At 50.1% G+C, this 21,407-nt stretch overlaps 7 protein-coding genes across 7 annotated transcripts; 4 read left to right on the plus strand and 3 right to left on the minus strand.

Moving 5' to 3' along the window:
• Nucleotides 1-23: 23 nt before the first annotated feature.
• DFJ58DRAFT_695872 (uncharacterized protein) lies at nt 24-1,692 on the plus strand. The gene is made up of 4 exons (XM_041383464.1): nt 24-472; nt 525-622; nt 686-1,040; nt 1,091-1,692. The coding sequence occupies exons 1-4, from the start codon at nt 177-179 to the stop codon at nt 1,518-1,520; spliced, it is 1,179 nt and encodes a 392-aa protein (XP_041249966.1). The 5' UTR covers nt 24-176; the 3' UTR covers nt 1,521-1,692.
• Nucleotides 1,577-3,772, minus strand: DFJ58DRAFT_366393 (nuclear protein). The gene is made up of 4 exons (XM_041380054.1): nt 3,371-3,772; nt 2,751-3,320; nt 2,004-2,696; nt 1,577-1,951 (listed from the first exon to the last, which is right to left on the minus strand). The coding sequence occupies exons 1-4, from the start codon at nt 3,662-3,664 to the stop codon at nt 1,634-1,636; spliced, it is 1,875 nt and encodes a 624-aa protein (XP_041249967.1). The 5' UTR covers nt 3,665-3,772; the 3' UTR covers nt 1,577-1,633.
• A 1,260-nt stretch (nt 3,773-5,032) lies between these two features.
• On the plus strand, nt 5,033-5,512 carry DFJ58DRAFT_910407 (uncharacterized protein; the record flags this gene model as incomplete). The annotated part of the gene is made up of 3 exons (XM_041395181.1): nt 5,033-5,273; nt 5,348-5,416; nt 5,468-5,512. Coding segments are annotated over exons 1-3 (189 nt in total), but the record flags the coding sequence as incomplete, so codon positions are not given.
• A 5,461-nt stretch (nt 5,513-10,973) lies between these two features.
• DFJ58DRAFT_741495 (uncharacterized protein) lies at nt 10,974-11,786 on the plus strand (the record flags this gene model as incomplete). Its single annotated transcript, XM_041387146.1, has 3 exons — nt 10,974-11,096; nt 11,153-11,618; nt 11,672-11,786. 2 exons carry the CDS (start codon nt 10,974-10,976, stop codon nt 11,306-11,308), a joined length of 279 nt encoding a protein of 92 aa, XP_041249969.1. The 3' UTR covers nt 11,309-11,618; nt 11,672-11,786.
• A 1,190-nt stretch (nt 11,787-12,976) lies between these two features.
• Nucleotides 12,977-14,860, minus strand: DFJ58DRAFT_366411 (uncharacterized protein). The gene is made up of 3 exons (XM_041380055.1): nt 14,478-14,860; nt 13,061-14,428; nt 12,977-13,006 (listed from the first exon to the last, which is right to left on the minus strand). Exons 1-2 carry the CDS (start codon nt 14,739-14,741, stop codon nt 13,121-13,123), a joined length of 1,572 nt encoding a protein of 523 aa, XP_041249970.1. The 5' UTR covers nt 14,742-14,860; the 3' UTR covers nt 12,977-13,006; nt 13,061-13,120.
• A 746-nt stretch (nt 14,861-15,606) lies between these two features.
• Nucleotides 15,607-17,139, minus strand: DFJ58DRAFT_836619 (uncharacterized protein; the record flags this gene model as incomplete). Its single annotated transcript, XM_041392306.1, has 4 exons — nt 15,607-15,948; nt 16,061-16,513; nt 16,749-16,887; nt 16,931-17,139. 4 exons carry the CDS (start codon nt 17,137-17,139, stop codon nt 15,607-15,609), a joined length of 1,143 nt encoding a protein of 380 aa, XP_041249971.1.
• A 605-nt stretch (nt 17,140-17,744) lies between these two features.
• DFJ58DRAFT_366515 (uncharacterized protein) lies at nt 17,745-19,277 on the plus strand. Its single transcript, XM_041380056.1, has 7 exons — nt 17,745-17,982; nt 18,057-18,107; nt 18,156-18,260; nt 18,308-18,409; nt 18,463-18,696; nt 18,745-18,795; nt 18,844-19,277. Exons 1-7 carry the CDS (start codon nt 17,911-17,913, stop codon nt 19,048-19,050), a joined length of 822 nt encoding a protein of 273 aa, XP_041249972.1. The 5' UTR covers nt 17,745-17,910; the 3' UTR covers nt 19,051-19,277.
• Nucleotides 19,278-21,407: the final 2,130 nt, after the last annotated feature.

Here is a 21,407-nt window from a genome sequence, read left to right on the forward strand (position 1 = left end):
CATGATTCACTGATATCATGCATCCTTTCAAATTCAAAAGTCTACTTCCAAAATGTCATCTGCAGCGTCCTCATCGGACTCTTCTAGCCCACCACAGGTCAAGAGAAAGAGAGTTTCAGAAGAATGTGATGATGTAGCGCACGAAGCAGACACAGCAGATAACACACCAGTCCCAGATGACAGTGTCGTGTTGTCTCACGCCGAAAAAACGCAGACAGAAGAAAAAAGACCAGAAACCTCAAGATCAGCCATCGAAAAAGAGAAAGGTGACGGATGGTTCCGTAGCTGGCGTCTCCACGAAGGACTCGAAGCCTGCTGGCAATAGCAAGCCGAAACGTCAGAATTCGGTCTGGGTGGGCAATCTATGGTTCAAGACTACCCCAGATGCACTGCGAGATTTCTTTGATGGCGTCGGGGAGATCACGCGAATACACATGCCCACGAAAAAGGGAACCAAAGGAGAGAATATGGGGTGAGCAAGGTTGTTTCCCTGCTAAACGTGTAGTCGACTGAAGACAAGGTAGCTTTGCCTACGTCGACTTTGCTACGCCAGATGCTAAAGTCACAGCGATAACCCAGTCCGAACGAGATCTTCATGGTCGGAATTTACTGGTCAAAGACGGTATGTATGCTTGCGGTTTACCCTACCCACTTGATGTTTAAGTTTGCATTCGCACATATGTAGGAAATGATTTTGCGGGTCGTCCCATAACTACACCGGCGGCGGGAACACAAGAGGACGCCAAGGGTCCTTCTGCAGGCAAATCAGTGAGCGGGTTGACGAAGACTCAACAGAAGATTCTGCGTGTACAGAAGCAGCCTCCTGCACAAACATTATTCCTCGGAAATCTTGGTTTTGATACTACTGTGGAGTCGATTCGTGAACTCTTTGAGGCTCACAGATACCCGCAAAAAGCTGGAAAGGGCGTCAAAGCGAATGACGCCGAGCCTAGTGCCGGGGAGGAAAACAATGATACGAAAGATGTTTGGTTACGAAAGATCCGCATGGGAACCTTTGAAGACAGTGGTGCATGTAAAGGGTGAGTGATTTGTCGTACAAGGCGGATGTAATGCCAACGAAAGCATGCAGATTTGCCTTTCTTGACTTTACCAGCACCGAACATGCAACTACCGCCCTGATTAATCCTCGTAATCACCGTCTCAATGGTCGAGATCTAGTTGTGGAATATGCCTCTGCTGATGCAGTCCGTCGAGGCGGTGGTCCAAGATTACAAAGCGAACACAAAAGCGGTCCTGGAAAAAGACACGGTGGTCGGCAACCCGACGCTGAGTCGCGTCCACGATCTCAATCGCGCCCGGGAAGGCGTGGTGAAAATGAGAAAGAACACAGTACACAACAAGATGACGCAGAATCGATACGACGGAACCCAAAGGAGGGCCCACGACATATAAAAACTGACAGGGTTCGAGGACGCCCAAAACCTGGTGCCGCACTGGCCCAGGCGCCACGTGAATCTGCTGCTATCATACCCAGCCAGGGTCAGAAAATTGTGTTCTAGGATATCACGATAGCAAAGGATAGCGAGAGACGCAGCATTGTACACCCTAATGGTAGATAGCTTCCCAAAAATTTCGTTGTCTACATGGACATACCGAATGCACTTTTTCCAGTTCATGAATATTCCTCGTCATCCTGAACCATCCCGACGTTGAATTCTGCGCAGAGATCCCACCGAGAGCCAGGAGCAGCAGCTGAAACATACTTGACGAAGCGCATAACGCCCTCGTCCCGCAGAACGAGAAGGAGTGTGTTAAAGCTAGGCTGAACGGTTAGCAAAGTGCTCTCGTCCTCCTCATCCTCCTGCTCCCCGGTCCCTGGATCATTGTCATGGTCTTGTGAGCCAGAAGCATCGTTGACTTGGTGTTTTTTGCTTGACCCAGAACGATAGACTGCTGGATCATCTTCCTCGTCATGGGGTGCCATGTAACACTTGATAACGAACAAGTCAGCAAAACATTGATGAGGAAGATATTGGCCCAACCTCCCAACCTCCCCACTCCCCAGACTGCCAACCATGCAGCTCTTCAAGTTCGTCTTCTTCGTTCGCCTTTGACTTGCCATTTGATCGCGTCTCATTTTCTTCAACTTCTGCTTGTGGCGTCAATCCCAACACTACATCCAATCGCGACTCGTCCCCCTCACTCGTTGCAAGAGTGTAGTCCAAGCCCGGTCTAAACCTTCTCGCTTCCACAGTATAGCTCAGCGGCAACAACTTTGTCAGGATGCTTAGCCAAGCGCGAAACGCGTCACTTGGGAAAACTTCGTCTTGCAACTGACGAAGGATTGCGTCTGATTCACGTTGGGGCTCCGTTGTTTGTTGGAGCGTACAGTAACGCCATTTGTGTGGTGGACCCCGCGCAGACCATGCACCAGAGACGCCAGCAGTGTGTGGTGGTATCCTCCCCTGGCGAGTTTCACCATCAAGACCATCAGCTTGGTCTGCCCTACGCAGGTCAGGTTCAAGTTTCGATACGAGAGATGCGGAAAGGAAATGGTGGAGTTCAATATTCGACTCCACGACGAAACGTGCCATCAATGCCTTCATCGTGCGTGTTTGAAGGTAAACTGGGTTAAGGAACTTTGCGAGGTACGAGATATATTCTCTTCGGAGCGGTGCATCTGGATGGGGCGGCTCTAAGTCGGGGTATGCAATAAAGGTGGTAGAGCTAGATGTCTGTAGTAGTCCCGATGAGACCCATGCATAAGCGATACATCTTCCAGGACATACCAACTGTTCTCGTGAGCTTTTGAGGTCAGGAACTACCTGACCAGCTTGATATCCATCCTCGCCCTCCTGTGCTGCATGAAACCAGCCACTTATGCTAAGTCTTGCCTTGCCATCTCCTCCTACCACCACCTCTTCTACAGAATGGAAGCTTTTGCCTGGTTGCACTTCGAAGAAAATGAATTGATTCCAGCTTGGAGGGATGGCTTTGCATGGGGCAGCCTCAGGCTCGGGGATCCCGTCGACGCCGGGTTGAACAGGATACAACTCTAAAGCGCCTCCCCATTCTTTTTGCCATTCCTGGCCGTATGGTAGTGGCATATAGAGAATGTACGATGCGCGCCTGGTTCCAATCACATCGTCGTGGTTGAGCAAGTGACACCCCTTCGTATATGAGTTGACAGACATGTCTTGTTTCGTTCCGGAGAGTGGTCCACACCCAGTGATAGACTGGATGAACTTGCGGAACTCTGGAGAATAGAGTGCATCGCGGAGAGTAAGGAGGTTTGGAAAAAGTGCAAGTTGAGCCTCGGAGAGATACGAGAGTGATGCAAGGTCCCCGGTTTGATTGACCTAGCAAAAAGATGTTGGATAACAGATAGTCCGTTAGGATCGAGACTCACCTTATATATGTCTGTCTCCTTCTCAGTGAAGCTAAGTTCCTTGATACATTCGTCCTTTACATTCTTGAGAAGATCGTCCTGGAAAAGCTTTTCGATAATCGCATATTTGAACGGTTCACTGCTAGCGTAAGCCTGATGCAGCTGCTGCACATTTTCTGGCCCAAATAGACCAGGATGGAAGTGTAACTCGTGGTCCACGGTCGATGTCGACGAGGAATGGGTTGTTTTCAATCGCTTTAGAAGCGAATCGGAAGAAAGCTCAGGCGAAGGAGACCGCTCGCGAACATGGGCCATTATCTTTTGAAAGTTTGGTGAGGAGGCGACGCCTCGAGGGTTTCCAGTTGGTCAGTCGAATGACCTCGTGTAAATTTGAAATTTGGATCTACATCAGTCTACATCATGATAATCCTCGCTAAAATCATCGATATCATTATCGCATTTAATGTAATTAATCGCTAGGAACCACTATTCTCTACACTTCGAATGGTTCCCCCCTCGAATACAAACTCTGCGCTGCATGACCCTAGTAGATACCCAATCTAACCCTTTCCTGCTTCCTGATCATGTGCACATTTCGCAGATACGTTGCGGCTCTCGCCCACTTCGTGTGTCGTCTTTCCGTTTGATTGGGCACAAAGTCAGTGTCGAACGTGGACAGAATGTTCCGTTCAAGTTCGGTAAGACGGAGGAGAGGAAGGTAGCGACAGCCAACGGATTCTCGATTAACGATACCCCGACAGAGAGTGTGGTGATCTTAGTATTGATTACACCATCCCCTGGTACCATGGGTGTCACAACACCGTACGAGGTGGCGTCCATGCTGATGCCAAGAGTGCACAAGTGTGAGCAACGCATAAGCAGACTGGCATGAGAACGCGCTGGCGTTATCCACGTGCCCTCATCGTCCAGGCATAATTTTATGAGCTTGGGCCACGATTTCGCCGCGTCAATTTCACCTGTACATAGGCTATAGCTAAGGGGCTCTCACCTACTAAGTAATACGACGTCCTTACTAGTAACCGGTTCATGACGTCAGGAAGAAAGTAGTGGCGCCATGATAGTGTATTACTAGTTGAGTATTTTCAACAAGCCTTGCAACGCTAGCCTTGGTCGTGGATATATATATGGCCATTCCTTCAGATCTGAGAGGTATTAGCAAATGAAAATATGTGGATGCAGCACTGGCAGGTGGCAGGGTAAATGTAATGATCATCGGGCACAGCCGGAGCTTGGCGCCGTGGCGCTGCAAGGCATTGCGCCTCGGGTCTCTTTTCTTCTGCACGCATCTTCGCCTCAGCATCAAGATCCTGCGTCTCCCATTTTGAGAATGCACGGAACCCCGGACTAGGTGGACCCTCGACCACACCAGGAATTAATGGTGGCCCAGCCAGTCTAGAGATGATTTTCGTCCACCAGACTGCGAGAACAGCGGACAAGTGCTGCGGAATAAATCTCTATAAAGGGGTTTGACCAAATACCATCTGAGCGCTGATCACTCCCGCTTTTCATACAAGTTCAGCCTGACGATTGTGATAGCTTTCGTTGTGCCCATACACACGCATGTATTTCATCATGTATAAGTAACTTACCCGCACCTATGAATCAAGCTTGTTGCATGATGAACGATGCTAAAGTTTCTAGCACTTGCACGACCTACCGTGACACGTTCCTACAAAGCTCAATTATAACTTGGACGTGGGTGAATGATTAGCGCTGTCTTGTCAAGGGTATTTGAGTGCTTGTCAAATGGTTATACCGCCTATTCTCCCTTCCCTCTAATTCTTGCATCCATTTCCCTCAGGCTGATCCCAATCTTTGACTGTTCGCAATGAACGACGATCACAGGCTGAAACCTGCTCCAGAGCCATCTGGATCCAGAGAAGCAACTGCTGGCGAGATCTCGGTACGTGCACTCATGGGATCACTATCGACGAGCGCTAATAACATCGTCGCTGCTCTGACGCATCCTTCATCCAGAGCCAGCCCCATAGCGGATTCTGTCGAGCCCTGCGGAAATTTAAGAAGAATGTGACTAAAAAAGTTTCTGTACGTCGACCTGAATGCTGGGGGAGCAGGAATATAGCTGATATTGTGCAGAAGCGCTTCAAGCGCTCCCGGCACCAAACCCCTGCTGTCCAGAACGCCGATCATGAAGGTGCTTCATCCAATCAGAACATTGGGGTAAGTAGTCATTATTTTCATCCTGAACTTGCCTGAGGCACAGCCAGGATGCGTCGCCTCTGCATCCTTCCGATGGTGACGAGCCTGTCACACCTGAGAATCCCAGTGGCTGTGCGAACCAAGGAGCGCCCGGAGATTCTGCTTTGAAGGTATTTACACCAAAAGATTTATTTTCGTCTCTGACTTCTGGTGGGCGCACAGGATCAGGCTGCTTCGGCTGGCTTGGAGGAAGGTCCTGATCCCCAATTAGTCGACGCTAAACTTCGAAGTGCCCGTAAGGGTGCGGAAAGTATGAGAGTACTCGGAGGACATGTCACTTCTGTGGCATCCGTAGCCGAGAAAGGCCCAGCAGGTCTCGCTGATGTAGACAATTTCCAGGCCACCTATCTTCAACCACTAAAAATTTTCAACATTGTCATTAAGAATCTTGCGAATGTATGGGCCACTCTTCTTGGTAGGAAGCGAGCTAATCAAATTGCATAGGTACATCCTTATGCGAAGATGGCGCTGGGTGCACTGTCTGCTGCATCCGAAGTGCGTATAATTTTCCCTTCCTGTTCAACAGTTCTTGATCCTATGCAGATTATTCTCGCTCAAACCGAACGCGACCAATCAGTACAATCCCTTCTCGAGAAATTAGAAGAAGTCTACGACTTCATGTCGCAAAAGGACACTCTCAGCCAGATCTCATCCCAGCGCAGTATCGCTGGACGGATCGCCCAGCAGACTCTAGAGTGCGCGGGTTTCATCAGAGACTACTCGAAGAAAAAGAGTTTTTGTAAGTCATCAAACTATTGCACTCCGCATATTGTGAATCTTATATCATCATCACAGGGGAGAGACTCGGGAAACATGTTGTCTCGGAGACGAATGATCTGATTACACGATACAACGACGCTTTGGAAAAACTTATGCAACAATTTCGGGACCAAGCTATTCGGGACATAGCTAATCTTGTCCAGTGCACGAGTAAGGATTTGGACGCGTTCCTGACTTTACACCCACTCATATCGCTTCAGGTGACGAACTGGGTGTCAAACTGGAGCTTAGCAATATGCCTTACGCAGGAGGTGCAGGATTAGATATCATGAAACAATGCCTACCAGGGACGCGCACCGCCATTCTCACCCAGACCACTGAATGGATCCATGACAGTGAAGGTGCTGCTCAACGTGTGCTGTGGCTATCTGGCCCTGCAGGTACGGGCAAATCAGCCATCGCTCACACAATCGCCAATTGGTCCAAGGACTTTGGATGGCTTGGTTCATGTTTCTGCTTCGACCTTAAAGACGACAAGCGTCATGAAAAAGTCTTCTCCACTATCGCTCGCGACCTCGCTGACCGTGATCCGGAGATGAGACGAACATTGGCGAATGCAGTTGATGCAAATGTGCTGAAGAACACGACAGATATCACCCAGCAGTGGCACAAGCTGTTTATGGAACCGCTAAAGAAGTCTTCTGGGTCGAGTGTGGAACCCGTCTTAATTGTGATCGAAGCGCTGGATGAGAGCGGCGGAGTCGACACACGGCGTAACCTTCTCCGCATACTTGCCGGTACACTGGAGCGTGAAGGTCTTCCCCAAATCACCGAACTCCCATCCAACTTTCGGATTCTCGTTACGTCTCGCCCGCTTCACGATGTCAATTTTGAATTTCAGGATGCTCCACATATCCGACGGTTATCCATGGAGGACATTCCAGAAGAAGTCTCAAAGAAAGACATCCACGCTTTTGTGTCTCACGAGCTGAAAAAGGTGTCTGGTCTTGGGAAGAAAGAGTTTGGAGACCTCGCTGAGAAAGCTGGTGGACTATTCGAGTGGGCGCGTCTTGCATGCAGATACATCCAACCACCCCCTCCTGGGATATCCCCAATTGAGCGCTTCGAGGTCATCGTGTCCCACGATCATGGAAAGCAGGAAAACTTGTTGTATGGCATGTATAACTTCATTTTAGGAGACAATATGGGGAAGGACAGATACACAAAAGCCGAGGATTATCAGCAAGCGCTAGCGAGGTTTCATTCCGTGATGGGACAAATACTTGGCTCAGCCGAACCCCTCGCTTTAGATGCCTTGAATGCCATGCGGCGCCGTTTTCCAGACAAAAGCGAGCACTACGACGTGGAACTCGTGGTAGCACATATGGGATCGCTGCTAAGCGGCACCACCAACTCATCTAGCCCCATCCGACCCCTTCACGCATCCTTTCGCGAATTCCTGAGAGAGAAATCATCCAGCGGAGACTTTTTCGTGGAGATACCGAACACGCAACGCAATCTCGCTTTTGCGTCACTTCGTGTGATGGAAGACAACCTTCGCTTCAACATATGTGATTTAAAGTCTTCATACCTCCCCAATAGCAAAGACATCGGACTGCCGGAGCGAGTCGCAATATGCATCCCCTCACAACTGTCCTATTCCTGTCGATTTTGGGCTACGCACGTACGGGAAACGGGCTTCGACACGGAGCTCGCGAAGGAAATAGGATCATTCTTCGACAACGAGCGGCTACTCTTCTGGATTGAAGCACTCGGCCTTCTCAATGAACTCAGCGTTACAGTTGCTGTGCTTCCACTCATGTCCCAGTGGCTGAAGGTGAGAACAGAGTCCCCTCGTGGTGTGAGGCAAAGTGCTTACGCGCGATTACAGGGCCGAATTGGCTATCAAAATGTCTTGTCCACTGCAATGGATGTGCAGAGATTCGTCCAGGTGTTTGGTGGGATGATTTTGCACAGCACGCCCCATTTGTATGTCTCAGCACTGCCATTTTCCCCCACCAAGTCCACGATAGCTACAAAGTTTACTACAAGATTTCCGAACACTCTTCGTCTGATACATGGACGTCTTGTGAACTGGACGGCTATCCAGACCGTGATCAGTGGGCACACTGGTTCGGTTTGGTCAGTCTCGTTCTCCCCCGATGGCACTCGCATCGTGTCTGGTTCTTTGGATTGCACTGTCCGGCTGTGGAATGCAGCGACGGGGGAGCCATTGGGCGAGCCCTTCCGAGGGCACACTGGTCCGGTTTTGTCAGTCTCGTTCTCCCCCGATGGCACTCGCATCGCGTCTGGTTCTTGGGATTCCACTGTCCGGCTGTGGAATGCAGCGACGGGGGAGCCATTGGGCGAGCCCTTCCAAGGGCACACTAATCCGGTTTGGTCAGTCTCGTTCTCTCCCGATGGCACTCGCATCGTGTCTGGTTCTTTGGATTGCACTGTCCGGCTGTGGAATGCAGCGACGGGGGAGCCATTGGGCGACCCCTTCCAAGGGCACACTCATCCGGTTTCGTCAGTCCCGTTCTCCCCCGATGGCACTCGCATCGTGTCTGGTTCTTGGGATTCCACTGTCCGGCTGTGGAATGCAGCGACGGGGGAGCCATTGGGCGAGCCCTTCCAAGGGCACACTGATTCGGTTAGGTCAGTCTCGTTCTCCCCCGATGGCACTCGCATCGTGTCTGGTTCAGACGATTCCACTGTCCGACTGTGGAATGCAGCGACGGGGGAGCCATTGGGCGAGCCCTTCCAAGGGCACACTGATCCGGTTTTGTCAGTCTCGTTCTCCCCCGATGGCACTCGCATCGTGTCTGGTTCTTCGGATTGCACTGTCCGGCTGTGGAATGCAGCGACGGGGGAGCCATTGGGCGAGCCCTTCCAAGGGCACACTAATTCGGTTTCGTCAGTCTCGTTCTCCCCTGATGGCACTCGCATCGTGTCTGGTTCTTGGGATTCCACTGTCCGGCTGTGGAATGCAACGACAGGGGAGCCATTGGGTGAACCCTTCCAAGGGCACACTGGTTCGGTTGAGTCAGTCTCGTTCTCTCCTGATAGCACTCGCATCGTATCTGGTTCTTCGGATTCCACTATCCGGCTGTGGAACACAGCAATAATGCAACAATTCCAGGAGCACACTGAGATCCACTCTTCCGCATTCTCTTTGGATAGATGTTCCGCCACACCTTGCAAACAGGATACTACCATGCCAACCAATACTTGGAACAATCGCGTCATTTGCTTCGCATCAAGCTTGGAGCATGCATTGCACAACCCTGCCGAGCTGCTCGAGGGCACCTCTCATCATGATCTTAATTCAACCCCTATCTTGCTCAAAGATGATGTCTCGCTGAAAGATGACGGATGGATGGTAGGACCCGATCGTCGGCTACTTTTCTGGGTCCCGCCCGCTTCCCGACAACAACCATTTTATTCTCCTGGGATTGCATTTGTGATACCCGGTGGGCTAGAGATTGATTTGAGTCGCATGGCTCATGGAGAACAATGGTCGAACTGCCGAGATGCGTGAGTTCTCAGCCTCGATCGTCCCTTGTAGTTGCTAAGTCAATACTTCTAGCCCTACTTGCCGATGATTCAATTGTAGTAATACCGAGTGTACAGTTTCATTCTACGTCAATCCTACGTCTGGCACCGAGCTTGAATTTGACGTTGTTCAAGTAAGATGAGCTGCTGGAAACCAAACAGGGTATGACTCCAAATACTACTGGTAGTTCGTCTGAGCGCATACTGAGGACTATGAATCAAGTGATTCCATCAGAAATGAAGTTGCGCCCTAGTCGCCTTTATAAACATGTAGTCCCAGTCGATGATCAAAACCCCCTGAGCCTGTGTAATCATCGGCGCAGAGATGATCGATGATCTTCGATTCGAATCTTATGGTAGCCTAGCCTCCTTTCCTGTGCAGCATCATCCTCCAATGACTCTCGGTGATTCAGTACCCCAAATACGGGTACTGATTGATTCGTAGTACTCACTTAAGTCTGACCAGAGTCTGATAAGATTATTACTGACAGCAGGGGTCGTGAACGTCACGGTGCAACAAGAACCTGTATAGATCGAGTCGCCAGCAAGTCTCCGCCAGGGTTCAAGCAAAGAACGTGCACGGCTATGCATCCCCACTATTATTGCGGCTGGAGAGCGAACGCTTCAGCAAGAACATGGCACAAAATCTAGTGCGCGCCACAAGCTTACCAGGTGCCGTAGAGTAACGACGGCGCGATGAGGCGAGATGGCGATGGTATGCTGCGCTAGCACTCTTGGAGCCTTGTTCCTCAGGATGCTTCAAAATTCGTCCTCCACGACGTTTTTCATTGAACACAATCAACAAGATTCTTTAATTGATACGACGTCGATTCCTAGTGTTATTGTTCCGATACCAATTAGCTCAAATCAAGTTCGACGGGTATTGGAGGCCCACGAAGTTCTCTTTCATGCTTCTCGCCAAAACGAACTGGTAGAAGATGCTAATACTCCCAGCTTGGTGATGGGTACCCTCCCCTGACGAGCCTCATATTTGTGCAATGCTCCGGCCGGCCAGGATCCCTTTGAACAATACCGGAGGGATTCCATAATTAGGTATATGTATTCTTGATGTGTTCTTGAATTTACCCGACATCGAGTCGCACTTAGGATGTTGCAAGACATATCGGCCCAAGTAACACAGCTGTACAACCGTGGTCTCGCATACACATCTGTTACGCAAGCTATCGCCGGATGCTCTAGCGAAATCGACCGTTATCTGGCGGATTATTCGGTTGTTTTCTACTCTCTCAAAATTGTTTGCATGCACTCATTATTCCGCTTTGTTAGTGGTCATCTCAGATGCAAAGTCAATATAACATCCACGAAGTGTTGGAAATTCTACGGAGGCAGCAGGATTCTGTAGGACCGACTGTAACGAAGTTAACCGCGGCTGTCACATTTGGCTGTGTGACACTGGTAGACGCAACAGGCCACCTACCATGAACTTGAAGGTGATCGCTCGATCTCTGCAGATATACCTACTAGTGAATTTCCCGTTTCTTCATCTACTCTCCATTCGAATTTATCACTACTAGTGCACCCTGGTTCTCTGGCGAGGGAGCCAGATATCAAAGTCTCCATCGACATTTCCTCCACCACATCCTCCCGTGGCGATTCCTCTGCCCGCAAAGCTTCTGACATGGCTCAGACATTTTTGCCTTTCGTCCAGGGCGTTGCAAGTGCCATTCCAGTTGCCGGTCCTCCGATGCAAGCTACTATTAGTGGATTATTGTCAATCCTTCAAGCCATAGATGTGAGAGCTTATTCTATTACCAGGATGTTTCTTTGACTCGAAGGCCGTCACAGAGACGTAGTCAGAATAGGGCGGACCTAGACCGCCTGGCGTCACGACTCCATCGACTAAGTTCGCCATCAAGACCATCAACTTGGTCTGCCCCACGCAGGTCAGGTTCAAGTTTCGATACGAGAGACGCGGAAAGGAAATGGTGAAGTTCAATATTCGACTCCGCGACGAAACGTGCCATCAATGCCTTCATCGTGCGTGTTTGAAGGTAAACTAGGTTAAGGAACTTTGTGAGGTAGGAGATATATTCTCTTCGGGGCGGTCCATCTGAACGGGGTGGCTCTAAGTCGGGGTATGCAATAAAAGTGGTAGAACTAGATGTCTGTAGTAGTCCCGATGAGACCCATGCACAAACAATACATCTTCCAAGACATACCAACTGTTCTTGTGAGCTTTTGAGCTCAGTAACTGCCTTCTTCTACGGAATGGAAGCCTTTGCCTGATTGCACTTCGAATAAAATGAATTGATTCCAGTTTGGAGGGATGGCTTTGCGTGGTGCAGCCTCAGGCTCAGGGATCCCGTCGACGCCGGGTTGAACAGGATACAACTCTAAAGCACCTCCCCATTCTTTTTTCTATTCCTGGCCGTATGGCAGTGGCATATAGAGGGTGTACGACACGCGCCTGGTTCCAATCACATCGTCGTGGTTAAGCAGATGACACCCCTTCGTGTACGAGTTGGAACTTGACAGACATGTCCTGTTTCGTTCCGGAGAGTGGTCCACACCCAGTCACAGACTGAATGAACTTGCGGAACTCTGAAGAATAGAGTGCATCGCGGAGAGTAAGGAGGTTTGGAAAAAGTGCAAGTTGAGCTTCAGAGAGGTACGAGAGTGATGCGAGGTCCCCGGTTTGATTGACCTAGGAAAAAGATGTTGAATAATAGATAGTCAAGTTGGATCGAGGAGGCTCACCTTGTATATGTCTGTCTCCTTCTCAGTGAAGCTCAGTTCCTTGATACATTCGTCCTTCACATTCTTGAGAAGATCGTCCTGGAAAAGCTTTCGATAATCGCATATTTGAACGGTTCACTGCTAGCGTAAGCCTGATGCAGCTGCTGTACATTTTCTGGCCCAAATAGACCAGGATGGAAGCGTAACTCGTGGTCCAGCGTGGTCCACGGTCGATGTCGACGAGGAATGTGTCGTTTTTAATCGCTTTAGAAGTGAATCCGAAGAAAGCTCAGTCGAAGGAGACCGCTCGCGAACATGGGCCATTATCTTCTCTTGAAAGTTTGGTGAGGAGGCGACACCTCGAGGTTTCCTCGGTCGAATGACCTTGTGTAAATTTGAAATTTGGATCTGCAATGCGCATCAGTCTACATCATGATAATCGCGCTAAAACCATCGATATCATTATCGCATTTAATGTAACACTGCAGAGAAACGCGCCATCGCTAGGAACCACTATTCTGACTTCGAATGGTTCCCTCCTGAAATACAAACTCTGCGCTACATGACCCTAGTACGGATCCCCAATCTGGCCCGCTCCTGCTTCCTGATCATGTGTACATCTCGCAGATACGTTGCAGTCCTCGCCCACTTCGCGTGACGTCTTTCCGTTTGACTTGGCATGAAGTCGGTGTCGACCTTGGACAGAATGTTGTTCAAGTTTGGTAAGACGGAGGAGAGGAAGGCGGCGACAGCCAACGGATTCTCGATTAGCGATGCCCCGACAGAGAGTGTGGTGATCTTAGTATTGATTACACCACCCCCTGGTACCTGGGGCGTCACAACATTATATGAGGTGGCGTCCATGCTGATGCCAAGAGTGCACAAGTGTGGGCAATGCAAGAGCAGACTAGCAAACCCGTGCAGGGTGATTTGAGGACGCACTGGTGATGTCCACCTGCCCTCATCGCCCAGACGTAATTTTGTGAGCTTGGACCACGATTTCGCAGCTCTGATGAGGTCTTGGTCGTTTATAGTGAGGTTGCTAGAGGTTGATGGAAGCGTTAGTTCTTCCAACGCGCAAAATGAGAACAGGGGCATGATTTCGGTGATTGTAAGCAGCCAATCACAAGTCAAATCGAGTGAGAGAGCTTGCACTTGTTGTGCTGTTACACGAGAGGCAAGGAGTAAAAGAAAGGTTTCGTTGCTGTAAGATCGCGGGATGTTCCCGAGAGAAATGTAAACACTTCTCGCAGGTATCCACGTTGCTTCAAGGAAGGGTACGCATAGCTCGGGACTCCGAGCGCGGATTGTGAGATGGCGAAGATGGTTTGAAAATGTGGTCGGACTGTATTTGAAGAAGCCCCTATTCTGTGATAGAAATGAGAGTTGCAAGTGCTCGAGGGATGGAAGAGTGGAGAGGCGGAATAAGGCAGGTCCATCAACCGCTTCTGTGCTAAGGGTCTTGAGCTGGTGCCAACCACATACAACTGCTGTTGAAACTGGGACGGATGAAGCTGGATCTAAGCCAGTGGTGGAAAAGGATTTCATGAGGGGACATGTAACTCCCAGGTTTGGTAAAATCGAACGCATAAACAAGTTATCCATCGCGTGTAGATGAAGCTCAGTCAGGGTGGGGCTGAGAAGGTCGGAAAGGAGGCGAGTGTATTCATAGCTACTGTCCGACCAGAACAGTTTTTCAAGGCGAGGGAGTAGGAAAGGCCAGGGATGACCGCAGAGGGTATGTACGAGTTCTAGAGAGAAGTCATCCATACGCATGACACTCCGCCCCACGCCAAGAGCTCGAACTCTCGTAAGGTACTTTTCGATAGCCCGCCAATGAGACTCTTGAACGCGACCATTTAGCCTCTACATATTGTTTGAGATAGAGTGTAATCGTGGAGCACCGGAAACTTACCAGACCATGACGACGTCGTGACCATACGTGCCTGAGGAGACATGCTACTACTGGGCTGAGAGTGTCTATGTGAGCCCAAAGTACATCCAAAGCAGGATCCGAGAATGTGCGACAAGTCCTAGCGAGACGTGCAAGAGTCTGGCGTCGAATATCTACGTCGTTGACTCTGGATGGTTGCTGGATGTCAAGCGTGATGTCTTCATAATTGTTTAGGGCCGAAAAAATGTTCCGCAGAATTTCATAAATATGGAGGCAGGAGTGCATGAGTAGTGCGAGTACATAGGCTAAGGGGCGTTCACCTACTAATGCGACGTCCTTATCCGGGTTATGACGTCAGGAAGAAAGCGTTCTCTGCGGCACGGTAGTGTATTATTAGTTGAGTATCTTCAACAAGCCTTGCATAATATTGCGGCTAGCCTTGATCATGGCCTCGGATAGCAGGAGACAACACGATGCTGAGGCTTAGTGCTTGGTTGTAGTCAGTTATTGGTCAGTTAGCAGTATTATGCGGCACTGGCAGAGACTTGCAACCTGACACCAGCCAGGGATAAGACATGGTGACTTATGATAGAAATAGACCAAAGCACCGCATCCTCGAACACACCACTGTCGGACCACGTCTGGGAAATTTGGCAAATCGTGAAATAGAAGATGCCGGCATACCAATCTGTACGAATATGTGCATGTCATTGCCAATCAAGTCGGACTGTACAGCCATTCTGAATTCAGGCTTCTTCAAACATACCATCCTCGAACGTCTCGACCATTGGATATTATAAGGGAAATAACCTCTAGTCTCTCCCAATTTATTACTAATATTTGCCACTCCCTCGAGCTCCTCCCTTCGCACCGCGATCGTGGTCTCTCGTCCGTTGTCCTCTTTATTTGGGTTGCGTCCGTCGCCCTCTTCCTGTTCTGACGCCCGTTTCATTGGCACGCATCCTTCGTCCTGTCGTGTTTGGATTTCGTGTCCTCCGAGTCCTCACGGTTCACTCTCGGACCATTGGTTTGGACTGATGTAATGATTTCTCTCATAGCATACGCTGCGTGTACCCCGTAGTCTGTCCGCACCCAAAATACACAGGAGCGACTTGCGCATTTTCTCTCGTATGCAGGATCTCTTCTCCCTCTATTCCAGAGCCTCGTTAGCGCGAGATATTACTGGCCTCCGGGTTGACTTCCGAAGACGAATGTGCTGCTTGCAGTCCCTACCGAAGCCAACTGCACTAGGCATAGGTACCGACGGTGTTCTGAAGACCGATTGCTGTTGCATTGGGCCATTTGAAGTATCCGTCGAAGGTTGACTGAACACAGAAGACCCGAATGCAAACACGGGCGTCGATGATTCAGATGCAGTAGAAGCACTGGTGCCGGACGGAGAAGGCACTGTAGTGTCTTCCTTCCTCCCAAATGAAAGGATAGAACAAGTGGTATTGCTTGATGGAGGAGCATTAATGGTGACGGCTTCGTGCTATCTGCAAGCTTGGTTGACCATCGCCAAACGCGAAAGCACCTGGTTGAGCACTGCCAAATACAGCAGGAGTTATAGAAAACGCATTGCTCGACGTGACATTGTTAAATACACTCTTGGGAGTCGATGTAGACGTGCTTGCATCACCACTCAGCTGTGGAGCACTGGACTTCTCAAAGATATTGCTCGAGACGCCACTTGTATTTGCACCAAAATCACCGAAGACTGCAGGTGCAGAAGCACCAGCCCTGCTTCCATCTTTCTTGGCAGCATCTGCGGCGCCAAAGATCGATAATGGCGCGTCCGCTTTCTTCGCATCACCACCCGATGATATAGCTGTGGCAAAGGCTGATGTCCCCGGTAGCTCAGCGTTTGGCTTGGGTGCCATGAAGCATCTGTAAAGCCAGATGCTGAACCACCGGAGAGCGGTCCAAACAAAAAGTCTAGGCCTCTCAGTCTCTGCTCCTTTGGGCTTGGGCGCTTCCAAAGTCCACCAGAACCAGATACTGATGCGGATGTGGGCTAATTGAACGGGAACTTCTGTGGTGAACTCGCTCGCAAGGGACTGGATCGGGGAGTAGCCGCCGAGAACATGAATAAAGGATTAGTTTGTTTTGCAGCGTCGGCAGCAGTTGCGGTAGGGAGAGATGTAGTAGCAGGCTTCTTCACAAAGTCAAACTTCAGCGGGATATGTGCGGATGGAGCAAAAGCCGGGTTAGCGTTGCTTGAACGTGCCCCAAATATCGACGGTGGGTTGGCTTGTGTCGATGTAGATGTTGGCACCAAGGAAGGTAGTACACTTCCTTTTGCGATGGGGAACGGTGCCGGTTTGTTGGTTTACGTGCTTGATGCCGCAGGTGCAGAGAAGGATTGGTAGATGCGGAAGCAGGTACAGTGAGCAGCAGTGTGCAGGCGTAGGGCCAGAAGACAATGAAGGAACTGCAGACTGTGCAGTTGCTGCAGGTGCAGGTGTCGAACGTACATAGGTGCGGTGGTCGTGGTGGTAGGAGGTTGTGGGAGGAGTTGTATCGTGGGTAGGTCAAATGAAGACACCGGTGCTGCAGGGGCCATTTGTGGAGTAGACGAGGTAGGGAATGAGCTGGGTTTATTGGCAGCTGGAGCTGAGGCCGCTGGCATAACACTTGCCGATGTGGGAGACTCAGCAGGAGTAGTGAACTTTGAGGCGACCATGTTTGTTGAGGAATTACCAAATGAAAGTGATGATGATGAGTCGGCTTTGTCTCAGTACGTGGATGCAGGCTGCAGCAGAGGTGGCGGGGTAAAATGAATGATCATCGATCATCGGGCACAGCCGGAGCTAGGCATCGTGACGCTGTTCAAATTCAAAAGGGCCTTTGATTGCGCCACGGGTCTCTCTTTTCTTCTGCCCGAGCATCCGTGCACGTATCTTTGCCTTTACCTCAGCCTCAAGATCCCGCTTCTCCCATTTTGAGAATGCACAGAACCCCGGACGGCCACACCAGGAATTAATGGTGGAGCCAGTCTACCAGAGATGGGGTTCGTCCCAAGTTCGTCCCCCAGACTGCGAGAACAGCGGACAAGTGCTGCAGAATAAATCTATATGAATAGGTTTGACCAAACACATACCATCTGAGCGCTGATCAGAGGCTCCCGCTTTCCATACAAGTTCAGCCTGATGATTGTGATAGCTTTCGTTGTGCCCATACACACGCATGTATTTCATCATGTATAAGTAACTTACCCGCACCTATGAATCAAGCTTGTTGCATGATGAACGATGCTAAAGTTTCTAGCACTTGCACGACCCACCGTGACACGTTCCTACAAAGCCCAATTATAACTTGGACGTGGGTGAATGATTAGCGCTGTCTTGTCAAGGGTATTTGAGTGCTTGTCAAATGGTTCTACTGCCTATTCTCCCTTCCCTCTAATTCTTGCATCCATTTCCCTCAGGCTGATCCCAATCTTTGACTGTTCACAATGAGCGATGACCACAAGCTGAAACCTGCTTCAGAGGCTGGGTCCAGAGAAGCAACTGCTGGCGAGATCTCGGTACGTGCACTCATGGGATCACTATCGACGAGCGCTAATAACATCGTCGCTGCTCTGACGCATGTTTCATCCAGAGCCAGCCTCGTAGCGGATTCTGTCGAGCCCTGCGGAAATTTAAGAAGAATGTGACTAAAAAAGTTTCTGTACGTCGACCTGAATGCTGAGGGAGCTAGAATATAGCTGGTATTGTGCAGAAGCGCTTCAAGCGTTCCCGCCACCAAACCCCTGCTGTCCCGAACGCCGATCATGAAGGTACTTCATCCAATCAGAACATTGGGGTAAGTAGTTATTATTTTCATCCTGAACTTCTCTGAGGCACACCCAGAATACGTCACCTCTGCACCCTTCCGACGGTGACAAGCCTGTCACATCTGAGAATCCCAGTGGCTGTGTGAACCAAGGAGCGCCCGGAGAACCTGCTTTGAAGGTATTCACGCCAAACGATTTATTTTTTGTCTCTGACTTCTGGTGGGCGCACAGGATCAGGCTGCTTCGTCTGGCGTAGAGGAAGCTCCCGATCCCCAATCAGTTCATGCTGGACTTCGGGGTGCCCGTGAGGGGGCGGAAAATATGAGACAACTCGGGAAACATATCACTTCAGTGGCATCTGCAGCCAAGGATGGCCCAGCAGGTCTCGCTGATGTAGATAATTTCCAGACCACATATCTCCAACCACTCAGAATTTTTAATACTGTCATTAAGAATCTTGCGAATGTATGGGCCACTCTTCTTGGTTGGAAGCGAGCTAATCAAGTTGTATAGGTACACCCGTATGCAAAGGTGGCGCTGGGTGCGCTGTCTGCTGCATCCGAAGTGCGTGTAGTTTCGCCCTTCTGTTTAGCAGTTGTTGACTCTATGTAGATTATTCTCGCTCAAACGGAACGCGACGAATCGGTCCAATCTCTTCTCGACAAATTAGAAGAAGTCTACCGCTTCATGTCACAAGATGACACTCTTGGCCAGATTTCATCCAAACACAATACCGCTGGACGGATCGCCCAGCAGACTCTAGAGTGCGCGCGTTTCATCAGGGACTACTCGAAGACAAAGAGCTTTTGTAAGTCATGAGCCATTGCTTTCTACATATTATGAATCTTGTACCATTATCACAGGGAAGAGACTCGGGAAAAATGTTATCTCGAATACGAATGATCTAATTGCACAGTACAACAAGGCTTTGGATGACCTTATGCAACAATTTCGGGACCGAGCTGTTCGTGACGTAACCGATCTTGTCCGGTTCACAAGTGAGGATTTGGGCGTGCTTCTGACTTTGCATCTACTCATACCCTTTCAGGTGACGAACTGGGTGAGAAAATGGATCTCAGCGATATGCCTTACGCAAAGGGCGCGGGACTAAATACTACCAAACAATGCCTACCAGAGACGCGCACGGCCATTCTCTCCCAGATCACTGAATGGATCAACGATAGTGGAGGTGCTACCCAGCGTGTGCTGTGGCTATCTGGCCCTGCAGGCACGGGCAAATCAGCCATCGCTCACACAATCACTAAGTGGTTCAAAGACTCGGGAGGGCTTGGTTCGTGTTTTTGTTTCGACCGGGACCTTAAGGACGACAAGCGTCATGAAAAAGTCTTCTCCACTATCGCTCACGACCTCGCTGACCGTGATCCGGAGATGAGACGAACATTGGCGAATGCAGTCAAAAATGAAACCGCGCTCAAGAACACGAAAGATATCATCCAGCAGTGGCGCGAGTTGTTTGTGGAACCGCTAAAGAAGTTTTCTGGGTCGAGCGTGGGGCCTGTCTTGATTGTGATCGAAGCGCTGGATGAGAGCGGCGGAGTCGAGACACGGCATCACCTTCTCCGCATACTTGCCGGTAAACTTCAGGACAAAGGTCTTCCCCAAATCACCGAACTCCCTCCCAACTTTCGGATTCTCGTCACCTCTCGCCCACTTCGTGATATCAACGATGCGTTTCGCGGTGCTCAGCATATTCTACCTTTATCCATGGACGACATTCCAGAAGCAGTTGCAAAGAGCGACATCCGTACTTTTGTGTCTGAAGAGCTGAAAGAACTGCCAGATATTGGGCACAAAGAGTTTGCAGTCCTGGCTGACAAAGCTGATGGACTATTTGAGTGGGCGCGTCTTGCATGCGAACACATCCAAAAATCGTCTGGTTACTCACGCGCAATTGAACGCTTCAATGCTGTCGTGTCCCACGATCATGGAGAGCGGAAAAAGCTGTTGTATGGCATGTATAGGTTCATTTTAGGAGAAAACATGGGGAAAGACAGCACAGCAACCGAGTATCAGCGAGCGCTAGCAAGGTTTCATTCCGTGATGGGACAAATACTCGGCTCAGCCGAACCTCTCCCTTTAGATGCCCTGAATGCCATGCGGCGCCGTTTTCCAGACCAGAGCGAGCGGTACGAGGTGGAACTCGTGGTAGCAGATATGGGATCCCTGCTGAGCGGTACCACCAATTCATCTATCCCCATTCGACCCCTTCACGCATCCTTCCGCGAATTCCTGACAGACAAAACATCCAGTGGAGACTTTTTCGTGGAGATATCGAACGCGCAAAGCAATCTTGCTTTTGCGTCACTTCGGGTGATGGAACACGACCTTCGCTTCAACATATGCGATTTAAAGTCTTCATACCTCCCCAATAGCAAAGACACCGAGCTGCCGCATCGAGTCGCAACATGCATTCCCTCACATCTGTCCTATTCCTGTCGATTTTGGGCTACGCACGTACGAAAAGTGGACTTCGACACGGAGCTCGCAAAGGAAATAGAATCATTCTTCGACAACGAGCGGCTACTCTTCTGGATTGAAACACTCGGCCTTCTCGATGAGCTAGACGTTGCAGTTGCTGTGCTTCCACTCATTTCCCAGTGGCTGAAGGTGAGAACAGAGTCCCCTGGTGGTGTCAGGCGAAGTGCTTACGCGTGAATACAGGGCCGAATTAGCTATCAACATGTCTTGTCCACTGCAATGGATGTGCAGAGATTCGTTCAAGTCTTTGGTGGGATGATTTTGCACAGCACCCCCCATTTGTATGTCTCAGCGCTGCCGTTTTCCCCTATCAAGTCCACGATAGCTACAAAGTTTACTACAAGATTTCCGAACACTCTTCGTCTGATACATGGGCGTCTTGTGAACTGGACGGCTATTCAGACCGTGATCAGAGGGCACACTGGTTTGGTTTTGTCAGTCTCGTTCTCCCCCGATGGCACTCGCATCGTGTCTGGTTCTTCGGATTGCACTGTCCGGCTGTGGAATGCAGCGACAGGGGAGCCATTGGGCGACCCCTTCCGAGGGCACACTAATTCTGTTTGGTCAGTCTCGTTCTCCCCCGATGGCACTCGCATCGTGTCTGGTTCAGAGGATTGCACTGTCCGGCTGTGGAATGCAGCGACGGGGGAGCCATTGTGTGAGCCCTTCCGAGGGCA

Source organism: Suillus subalutaceus (assembly GCF_016647625.1).
Source record: "Suillus subalutaceus strain FC151 chromosome Unknown DFJ58scaffold_5, whole genome shotgun sequence".
Classification (NCBI taxonomy): Eukaryota; Fungi; Basidiomycota; class Agaricomycetes; order Boletales; family Suillaceae; genus Suillus; species Suillus subalutaceus.